Below are 12,153 nucleotides of genomic sequence, written 5' to 3'. Positions count from 1 at the left end.
TTGTCTCTGCTAATGCTTAACAAATTTTTTCCTAGTAAAGTTTTAAAATGCTCACTAAAAAAAGTGGCTTATATTTAATATTATTATCTCAATCAGTGATTTTACTAACATAATAAAATATAGCTTGTTTTATATTAGATGAGTAAAAATAATTTACGGCAGTTTTAAATAATCAAAATCCTAAATATAATTATCCCTAAAGTTTATTATCAAAAGCAGCCGCGTAACAAGGAAACAGGAGGATTTCTGAACTCCAGGAAGCTGGTTAATTTATGCCAGAATTAAATCACCTCTGCAGTAGGCACAGAGAGAGAGAGAGAGAGAGAGAGAGAGAGAGTCCCCTAACTGTAATACTATCTTCACATTTGCTGCTTTAAAAGCATGTCAGCTCTGGAATAGCATCCAAAGTTTTCTTCCAGGCTCTCTCAGGTGCAAAATCCTATTCCCTGCTTGATCCCATGAGACCTCCCAGTGATTCATGAGATGAAAATAAAATGACACTGAGAGAATGACGAAGATATCCATGAAGTGAAACAAATTTCCAACAACTTCACATGGAAGCAGGCATTTGCAGTGGAGTATACGAATTAATACTACTATTCTTATTCTTATTTGCTAACTACGAGAAACAGAGGAAGTCGGCACCGACCTCTGATATATTTATTAGCACCAAGTCAAGCAGATTATTTATTATAGACTACTCCTACTAACTGCAAGCACCAAGTGAATTTTAAATTTGGAATACTTTAAAAATGGTACATATCTTGGGTAATTCAACATTAATGAAGCACCAATAGAAAGGCATTTGCTTTCTGATCTCAAAGTAATAGTACTCTCCAGATATAATACTTGGGTTACAAGTTACAATATTCCAGATCAATGATCAAAGGATTCCATTGGAAAACCAATAGATGAAATATCCATTCACAGAGGTTCAACAATTTTATGGTGAATTACAGTTTATTCCCTCATTGAGTCATGGTTTAGCCCAATTTTAATTTATCTGTTGAAACTTAGTCAATTATTGTTAACGGGGACCCGTAGAAATATAGTTTAATTATTGTACCTTTAATTTTAGATGAAAAATTAAGCAAATTATAAATTGGCCTGGCTCACAGGAGATTAAGTGGTTAAATTTAAAGTATAGGGGTATCAGTTATAAATCTAGCCAAGCTAAATGAGCTTAAACTGTAATTTATAAAATTATATTAATAAGCAACCATCAGTCAACCAAAACAATATTTTCCTTTTAAATTTAAAAAGAGGGCCCCAAGATGTGATCCCCCTATGTCATTCCTGGTCCATTCTGCAATTTGTGTCATGGAAATTGATTGTTCTAAGTACTGCTTATAACTCTTAACACACGGAAGTCTTAACATAAATAATATCATAATGTTCCAGTATAGTAAAAGAAACATGCTTCTAGATTACAAACTGACGAATTCGAGAGCAAATAGGCCACTGACCAGTTCAAGATCCTCAAGACAGGGAAACATATTGATTCAAAGAGGCAATTTAATAACACTTCTGTCTATTGAGTGAGCTTAATGGAGGATCATCTTACATCACCCCTGAATAGCAGACGGCTTATAAATGATTTATGAAAAATTTCATGAATAGAAGAAATGAGGTCTACCAATAACAACTACTGGATAACCTTCCAAAGGTACACTCTTGTATTGTATGTTAATCTAATGCTTTCCATCACTTTAAGCCCACTTGTATCATTATCAGCAAAACAACTAATACCTTCCAACTGTGAAACAAACAGAAGTATAGGCTGACCTAAGTGAACCGATATGTCGGCAATACCAAGAACATGAGAAAGAAATGCCTCATAAGCTCGGATAAAAACAATCTTTAAGCAGTGAATTATTCTCTGACACAAGCAATACAGCTTAAAAATGTGAAAGATGAAATTAAGTTAAACAAGGACTGAAGGTATCGTATTAAACCCAAAGGTGATACTCACATCCATACTCCTGAGTAACAGTCAGAACAGTAACCAAAATAGATACAATACCATCGAGTTTGATACAAAATCAATGCTTACTCAGCCGCCAAGGGATTGAGCACATGCCCAACAAATAGCACTGTTCCAGTCATATCTTCTCTGATCAAAAAGACAAACGGGTGATCAGCTACAAAATCCAATGGCTTCATTGGCAATCCCCTTAATTTCACCACTGCGGCAGAAGCAGCAGCTGCTTCAGTACCTTCCTCATTAACTTCAATAAAGGATTTGTGAAAAATTGATGAAACACTGAGACTATCGCCTGTATGTGAATCAACCATTTCTCCTAAATCTCCATCACTGCTGAAAGGCAATACAAGCCCCAAACCTTTTAATAGTTCGGATGCTTCGAATCCAAAATTTATCTTGAACTTGGGTACCTTGAATTTCCCCACTGAAACCTTTTGCCTGGGAAGATGGCGGTCTAAGAACTCAGGATGAGAACTCAACTTTTCAATAAAACTCCTCAGACCATCTTTTGCTTCAGGTAGATAAATATACATTGAAAATTGTCTCCTATCCTCCCCTTGCTTATACGGAAGCCTAAGCACTTTGAAATCATTGTAAGAGGAGAGGAGCTGGTCTTTCCCACTAGACATGAAAGGCACTTGAATAATGCTTCCGCTGAGTAGGTGGAACTCATCCTCTTTGGTTTCAGATGCATCAAACTTCTCCGTCCAAGCTCCTTTGAAATACAAAGCATTACTGAGCACCAACCTAGTGCTCCGGTCAACAGAACCCACAGGAAGGACCTCTTTGATCAGACCAGCTGTAGCACTCTCAACCCATGAGTTGACTTGATGAGTCACTTCAGCTGCCTTAACCAATAGAATAAGAAGGCAACAAAGTCACTACCATTAAAAAGCATAGCAGCACCACTGCTAAAATCAACGTTGAATAGAAGCAGTTGGATGATTTCAAGCAATAAAGTTAAAAATGTAAATAACAATTCATACACAGATCTCCAGGCAGAAACAAGATGCACAGATTTCAATTTTGTCATCATCGTAACACCACTGTAGATGTCACTGGAAACTTAACTCAGGTTTAAATATTGGGGTGAAAATTAAATCTTGTAATACATGTATCACACCACTAAGAAGAGCAATCATACAGAAAGAAAACCAACGTTAAAGGAGGTTTATAATCATCAAAATAATCCTCGTAACACAGGGCAAAAGTTGCTGATTGGGGATTATAAGGCCTAGTTTAGCATGATATTTATTCTTTTTCTAGTAAGAATTAAGATAAAAGTTGTTTGTGCCTGAAAACTGCAACACCTGCTGGGCAGGGAAAATGATGTGAGACAGCAGGGCATAAAAAAGGGGAAAGAGGCCATGAAAGTAAAGTGAATGGAGTCCGGCAAAGAAAACAAATAGGAACCTTACTGTAAACATGAAGGGACAATTTCAACTTCTGCAAGTATTGGCGTTTTCAAGAATACTCCAAGTTATGGAAAGGAAAAATGGCAACTGAAAGACTCTTTCCTCAAAACCTAACAACTCAGTTGAACTCAACTTACAAGTTAATCTTTCACTATCTTAAGCCAAGTGAATTTGCTAAAAGCCAATCCACAGAATACTAATTGAATTAGGACTATCAAAACAAATTAGTGACAAGAATGATAAAATGATAACATTCAATTGGCTCAAAGAATAGAAAGAAAATTCTGAAACATCAGAAAATTGTTTGCTACTAAGATTGATATTTATCACTAATATATTGTTATCAATATTAAATTGAATGGGACGCCAAAACTAATGTGAACTTCAAAAGAAAGGCACATCCAGAGGTTAGCTACAAGTTGCTCAACACCCCTATGAACGAGTTTGAATGTGCACCATGAAAAGTAGGACAGAGTAAAAGGTTCAATCAGAAATGGCGGAGCTTGTAAATTCAGAACAGCCATACAAAGTGGACATTGTTTTATAATATTAAAACATGTTTCTGAAAATGCGCACAAATTTTATCAACACAATTACAGCCTTATGCATTTCTCCATTTGTTTATGAAGGAGCCTTGTATGATTCTAAAGAAATAGATACAATAAGGATGTACAAATGGAGCCTTATAAATCCAATGAAATACATACCTACAATAAGGATGTAAATGCCTTCTTGGAAAATGGCGGAGCTTGCAGTTCACAGCAGTCGTATAAAGTGGCTCTTATTTCATACACTGAATCTATCTAGCGTCTTCTAGAAAAAATAAAATGTCCGTCTAGCAGGATGGAATAGTTCCGACCTAATGATATCATTTGTAAGATGCACATTTTGTCTGTAGTGAATCAATTGCTTTTTCAACACTCAACAGAGTAGCTTAATGAATACATTTCGCAAATGACTTCTCTGTTGGCTGTATAATAAAGTGGGAGCCATTCCAAAGGAAGGATAGTTTACAGATATGCTGGGAATTTGTATTTAGTATTGAACCAACTGCACGCACTTTAAGGTCAGGATAAATGGATAATATGAATCATACAAAATGAACTTAAGCAATTAAACCACTTGGTTTAACCAACACTTACACCACAAGAATATGAAATAAATACTATAATACTGAACAATTTTGAACACTGGCACATAGAAAGGAACCTAATGTCCTAAGTCCTAGTTTATCCATGCCAAGCACTGACATAATAAAATTGAATATAGCTTTCGCTAATGGAAACCATCTTCCTACCCAAAGATTACTATCCACATACCAATAAAAAATAAAGCCATCAAGAAGATCGTTAACTTGTATATAGATAGCAAAATGAACCAAACATATATTTAATAAATGTCTCCGTTCTCAAAGTAGGCGTCATCTATCCATCTTCTTCATTTAACAGATATGTATACGCTTAAATATGTAACAACCAGTGGATTGGGCAAATGGATCCTTCTCCTATAACCTACCGATAACGAGAAATCAAGAAGATCGAAAAAACTGATTAAGTAGAACTGCCGAAGTTAGGATTTAATCTGAAAGCGCACTGAATCACATAAAAGTCGCACCTTTGTTTGGAAATCGACAGTTTTAGTCTCCGCCTTGTAAACAGAAGTCACGATCCCCTCGAACGAGGGCTTGAGTGAGAGCGAGGCATCGAACCAGACCCCGTTGGCAAAGGATAAGCGGGGCCCACCGGTCGCCGAGCCATCGGCGAGGACGACCTCGACAACCTGCGATGAGAGGGCGGCGATCTCGCCGGCTGCGTCGGCGGCGGCCGGGCCCTTGGATCCGGCGAGGAAGGAGGCAATCTGGTCCAAGGTGGGGCCCCTGGCTCCGGCAGCAACGAGGCCGAGAGCCACGTGGAGGGACAGCGGCGAGAAGACGAGGTTCGATTCGGCGGCGGCACGGGAGCTCACGTGGCTCGCGAGCCGAAGGGAGAAAGCCGTCTGGTGCGCGATTGAATCCCTCAGATCCATTTTTAGGGATAAAGGTATAAAATTTGCCGTTTAAATTTCTTTCCTTTGAGAAGAGGAGAGGAGAGGAGAGAAAAGAGAAGACGAAGGAAATGGTGACGCGGCGGGAGTCGAATAAGAGTAGCGTCCAGGACGAGAAAGGGTACCTCTCAATCTCTCATCTCGTTATTTATTAGATAGGTATCGTCGTATAGATGGCGGGTTCCTATGAGAAATAAAGGATGGGGAAGGAGGGCAAAGAAGTCCACGAAAAATTAACGCGTCGACATTACGGGCACGTGAGTAGGGCGTGTTGCTACTAGAGAAGTCAACGCTACCGACCTCATCGTGGTGCTGGTGTTGACATTATCTCAGGACACGTATATCTCAACGTAATAAAATAACTCATGCATCTGTAAGATATATGGTATATTATTCAGCACTGCAGCTCTGGTTAATCTTACTAATTACAACGAAAGTTATGAGTTCTATTCTTATAGGTATTGAGTTTAATTCCATCCAACGTAGTAAAAGAATTCAACAAACGTTGGTGCATCGATTTGGAGCATAGTTGTAAAAATATTTCAGACCTATTATCGATCGGATCTCTCTTCTCCGCTAAGAGCTCAGATTGAGGCAACCACGAGGATGATGACAACAGCGACTATTGTGGAAGAGCAAGAGATTTTATGTGGAAGGTAGAAAAAAGAGAGAAAAAAAGAGCAAGAAAATAGGAGGATTTTCTCTTCCTCCAACTAGAGAAGCAACATTGATGGCTCACTTAGAAAAGGAGAAATCTTAAACCCTAACACAGCTAGGTCTTAACTTATCAGAGCATTATATGCATATAGGGATAGCCATAGGTCAAGCCCCAAAAATATTGGACAAAACTCAAGCATAGCTTGACTTGCGCTCAACTTGATAGCTCTTCGATCTAGATCGAGTTTTATCCTGGAGACTTAATCTTGACCATCAAGCAGAGAGATTTTTGGTCTGCGAGCCAGGTCAAATTCGAGCCTAAAGTCGGTTCGATGCTTAATATGCATTTAAGACTTAAAAATGGTTGTCATGTTTCATAAGAACCGTTAGTCTATAAAAGCTGAAGGTAATATATGTATATAGTAAAGGAATCATGATAGAAAAATAAGGTGAGGCTACTAGGGTTACAGGTTGAGCATCAAGTCTTGAGTTGGATTGGCCCTACAGATGCTAAGCCCAATTCCGACTTAATTATGGCTAAAAATTTTGGGTGGGCTTTGAGGTATCAAGTTAGATAAGCAGCCTTATTATGCATAGTTTGGGTTCTTGCCTAAATGTCTAACTAAAGGGAGGGTTAGCTCCTCTGTATGTATGTATTATTCATCTTTTAAGCTCATTAGCTAGTATTTATGATACGAAGATCACAAATATGTAAACGGTAATTATGTTAAAAGGCAGAGTGTTATATATATATATATATATATATATTTTTTAATTTCACAAATAGTATGTAAGCACAGCCCTAATAATATAAGAGGCTCTCACTTAGCTAGGATACGGAATAATCTAAACACCAATGGCATATATAGTGAGACAAGCAATATGACATACTAGAACCGTATCAGATTTAGTGTAGCTAATATTTGAAGCCAAACATCTCATTATACCAGACAGTATATGCTACAGATTAAGTTGGATTGAGCACATGCCCTGAGAATAGCACTACTTGATCCGCTCATGTCTTCTCTGATCATGAACACGAACGGGTGATCGGCTACAAAATCCACAGTCCTCGTTTCTTTTGGAATGAATGCAGATCCACGCAGTATTGTTGCAGAAGCAGCTGCTGCTTCAGTACCTTTCTCTTTAATTTCAACAAAGGATTTGTGGTGAGTTAATTTGATGTTCGATTTCGGCTGCCTGAATCGATAGAAGAAGAAGACAACAAAGTCACGAACTTTAAGAAGGATAACATCACCCCTGCCAATACCGGCAGCACCATTTAGAATCAGTTGGATGATTTCAAGCACAAAGATGGAGATTTGAAGGCAACGAACAATTCATTCACGAGTCCCTAGCAGAATCTGCATATGCACCTTCGTACTTCTTGGTTTTTTGCATGTATACCTCTTGAAGTGAAGAAGACAGGGGAAAACAGAGCATGGAAATGAGAAGAGAGGCAGTTGAAGTGCTGTGAAGGGAGCCTACTGAAGAGAAGAAGAGATGGAAGTTTTCCCACTGGAAAAATATGAACATTTCCAGGATTTCACTATCGTAAAAGCCAATGGATTGATTTGGTTGACAAAAAAATAATGAGAAAGGTGACGACATACAAAAGCAAATTCTGCGGTTCCAGAAAATTATCACATTGGTCCAATATATCAAACTTAAAAATCAAAGGATCAAAATATCAACTATAGTTACCAATATTCAATGGAATGGGACACCAAAAGAATGCAAACTTGGAGACATGTCCAGCAAAATTGCTACAGGTAGCTAACACCTCTGTCAAGGAAGTTTTGCAGTTTGTGCATCCAGAATGAAAAATAATTGAGATGTGAGAAAGGTTCTTGGAAATGGTGGACCTCTCATGCCAAAATGCTGATGTTTTTCTTTTTTAATTTTTATCGTAAAACATGTTTCGTGAAATGACAACATAATACAGCCTTAGAGATTGATTCACTTGTTTATAAAGGAAAGTTTTATGATTTCAATGGCATGACAAAGGTAAAATAGTGATTCAGAATAGATAAGTAAGTAGAAATTTGTAAAGAATGAGCATGAAACCACTAAAAGAATTTTGGTGAAGTCAGGTTAGCAAGGCTTACTACTGTCAGTACTCATTTGAAACAAAACTGCACTAATATTGGCTACCCTATGACGAAGAATTGGAAGTTAACAAGATATTGCATGAACAAACACATGCCATAAGGTTCCCCTTGAGAACTTTCTGACAACAACCGTAATGGTACTTCCGGCTTACTAAGAAGCTCAAGAATACAAGGACAGTATCGCAGCAACAATACCTACTAACACTATGCAGAGTAGTACACCAACAATACCTACTAACACTACGCAGCAACAATACCTATCAAGAGGTACAAGATGCTTTACTTTGAATTTATGGAAGCAGAATTGTGTGTTTGCAGATTGATCAGATTCTTTTTTGTTTTGTTTCTGCTATGTTTTAAGTTTGGTATAAGGGGTACTTCCTTCTGAACAGGAAACAACTATATTTCGATGAATTGAAAGACCCAATTATCAAGTACTAACTTGGAACCGTGCATTATAAAATCTATCTGATTGGAAAAAAAAAACCAAGAACACATAGCAACCAGGAAAGAGAAAGTAGAATACAACAAGCATATGTCATTGCAGCAACGACAAGTAGCAACCTTTTGGGTTTGCTTCTAAGAATAATAAACAAAACGGTCAACTCTTCTCAGGAGGAGATGAAAGAGTTCATAACGGGAGAGAAGTTGCCTCCATGTACAGCTCATCAGTGGAGATTGAAACAATGCCTTTTTTTAATATTTTTGGGGGAAGTACCCGTAGGCACAAATAATTTTTTTAAAGTTTATCGCTTGATTATGATTTGATAAACAAATAAAGTGAAAGAAAATAGAGCAATAGATGCGGAATTAATCGTTTCTATGTATTTAAGACCCTTACTTGGACACATGTGAAATGTGTCCGGCTGTAACACCCGCCACGAAACACGTGCTCTCACGTGAGTAGAATTTACGTGGTTATCATATGACATGCTGGTTAATGTTTCAATACAATATACAAAAAAAAAAACTTACATTTTCATAAATAATACAAATAAAAAATTAAGCACATAACACCAAAGGCCACAATAAATTCCAAAATACATATCCGTAAAATAGATCATAATGTTTATGTAGGGGTTACAAGCTATCAAATTTACTTTACAAGAATAAAAATAAATATAAAGAACTAAAACTACTTTTCGCTAGACCTTTCACATCTCGAGTCCATCCATCGATCTGAAAATATTTTTACTAGAAGTTAGTGAATATAAAGCCTAGAAAGTATTCATTACTATAATCTAAAAGTAGTGCAATCAATGATACAAAACCCATCCTCTAACATGATTAGTTAAGGCTCACATTTGACATGATTAACAAAACAAAAAGGTTAAACTAATTTAAAAGAATTAAAGCGATGGGTTGGATTGAAACCAACCTAAGGACTACCATAAAAACCATCAACACTAGGCCCAAAGCCCAACTAACAAGAAAGTCAAATCAGCTACTTGGGCTAGGCCGCACCTAGGCCAAGCCCAAGCTGGGCTAGGCCACACCCTGCCCAGCCCACCACCCCACCACGTCCTCCCTTTCTCTCAACCAAGGACAGCCGACGAGGAGAGGAGTGGCTGCCGGCGAGCACCGATGCCGGCAGCTGAGATCGACGCGCCAACCAACACACCGTCGACTAAGGAAGGCACCCATGGTGTCGATTAGCCGTTAGAGGGCCAACAACCACCCCCAATGGACCAAGCCACCTACCGATGAGGTGAGGGAGCTATTGACAATTCTAGTTGTCGATAGTCCTAACTGACCCCACTAGCACCTTGCCCTCGAGAAGTAGAAGCTAGCCGAGGGGAAGCCTAGCCGTCAAGGGCAACTGATGGCGAGGAATGTCCTCGCCAAGACTAGCGGCCAAGGCAAGAGGCCGCATGGCCGCCCCGACCAGGAGGGCCTAAATGTCGAGGCCCACGACATCTCCTTGCAAAGAAGAAACTAACCTATTGGTTGGGTTGCTTAGCTGATGACGATGATGGCAGGAATTCGACCTGAAACATGACGAGGCAAGGCTACCACGTGTAGCCTCCACCGGGGGCCAAAACGGCCACAAAAGGCACCACCAGAAAGAAGAGGATGAGGGGAAGCTACTGAGGCTGGTGCAGCGAGGCATGAGGTCGCCGCCCGGTCGGATTTTTGATGAAACCGAGAATTAAGGAAGACATGGAGGAAAACGTAAATTAATTAACGAATTGCAAATCAAACTTACTTGGAGAATGAGAGAGCTCCGGCACTTTGATATATCTAGGGAGTCGGCGGTTCTAGTGGCGCTTTGGCTCGTCAAGGAGAAGAAAGAGGAAAAATGAGCTGCAGGCGAGGATAATAAAAGAAGAGAAAAAAAAGGAGAGGGAGATAACAAAAGATAGAGGAAAGGAAAGAGAAAAGGGCACACACGTGTAGGTTACGTGCACTAGGTTTTTTTTTTTTAATTGGGGTGTTACATATGCAATGTAGTCATACAGCGAAGTCTCACAAACTTTTTTATTCATCTAAGTAGTTCACTCTTTACACTTATTACCTAAAATTATTTATTCTTAGCAAATCAGTTACCACCTCATAGGCCCCGTAGGAAAATATTTCACTTATTTTATACTACAACTAAAGCGCTTTGAAATTTGTGACGGTTTATTTGGCATGCAAATTGATGCTCTTGTTGGTGCCTATTTAAGTCTTAATATAAGGCGTCCATATATTCAATCAACGAAGAAACCATTGGTTTTAATTTTAATAATAAACGCTAAATTAAATATTTTAGCTTCGGTTTTTTTTTTTTGGACCCATCGAGTAATAGTTGACGTGTAAAAAATAATCCTATTTAAGTATTAAATTTAAAGAGTAAACTATTTAGATAAACAAAAGTACTCTGATTTCGTGTGGAGTTCGTTTTGTGTAGTCTTGGAGACAAAGAATTAAAGAGTTCAAGAGGCCAACGTGGGTGTTCAAGTGTACTCCATTCAATGATGAGAAATCCTAAACTATATGGAAAAGAAGAGAAAAGAAAGGGAATGTTATAATAAGCTCATGCATGCATGATGATTAACAACTGGAACCCTAGTGAAGTCATGATAATGAACGGCATACGTAGTATGACTGGGGTCGATCGTTTCGAGCTAAAATCATCAGGCCAACTTCGGGCCAGCCCTCGTATGCGCCGAGATCGAAGTTGGGACTCAAGTTTTGGCCTGGCAAAGGAAGAGAAGAAGAGGGATAGCGGTGGGAAGGAGGAGGAGTATGTTAGATACAATTAACTAATAATGGTTAAGGATAGTCGGATAGATGTTGCATCTCTTACTACAAGAAAACGCCATATTATTATTTTTATTATAAAGAAAACATAATTTACATATATCTATGTGGTTAGACTAATAATTTACGGCGTCTCTACAATTATAGTTATTAGAACCGTATCGAACATTGATCCGGTTAGAGGTCAAGTTATTGGACAGCGGATGGTTTACCTAGTCGAATCGCTAGTTTTTTATATATATAAATAATAAATATATATTTAAATAATCCTAAAAATTAAAAAAAATCTAGAAAAGTAGTGTAGTTGTATGTATATCCCTCAAGATATATATTATTTATATAGATACTCTCATGGTTATTTTCAAGTTAAGTCATTTATACTATCAACTAAGAAAAATACTTGAAAAAAATTTATAATTTTTTTTGTCTTTTTATAGTTAAATTGTTCAAATTTTAATGGCATGCAAAAAAGAAAGATATTTTTAAAAGGTATACTTGCAAAACTTTTATATGTTGAGAGATAAATACTAGCATGAACTTTAGATAGACATACAATCAAATAAAAGACTAAAATACCATTAGGATATAGAATATAATAATTATGTAACTTTGCAAAAATAGTTAACCTAACTAGTTTGTAAAAAATCAGTCAAGTTGCACGATCGCTAGTTCAACCGCGGAATTAGTTGATTTTTATCAG

The 12,153-nt window shown here is 37.8% G+C and overlaps 1 protein-coding gene across 1 annotated transcript; it reads right to left on the bottom strand.

Annotated features, from left to right (window-relative positions):
* Window positions 1–1,919: 1,919 nt before the first annotated feature.
* Window positions 1,920–5,606, bottom strand: LOC140784485 (serpin-ZXA). The gene is made up of 2 exons (XM_073131926.1): window positions 5,014–5,606; window positions 1,920–2,832 (listed from the first exon to the last, which is right to left on the bottom strand). Exons 1-2 carry the CDS (start codon window positions 5,422–5,424, stop codon window positions 2,050–2,052), a joined length of 1,194 nt encoding a protein of 397 aa, XP_072988027.1. The 5' UTR covers window positions 5,425–5,606; the 3' UTR covers window positions 1,920–2,049.
* Between the last annotated feature and the right edge of the window lie 6,547 nt (window positions 5,607–12,153).

The sequence above is a fragment of the Typha latifolia genome, chromosome 3 (assembly GCF_019914945.1).
Source record: "Typha latifolia isolate L0001 chromosome 3, TyphaL0001v2, whole genome shotgun sequence".
Taxonomy (NCBI): Eukaryota; Viridiplantae; Streptophyta; class Magnoliopsida; order Poales; family Typhaceae; genus Typha; species Typha latifolia.
The sequence above is the reverse complement of the archived record's forward strand: the minus strand, read 5'-3'. Positions and strand labels throughout refer to the sequence as shown.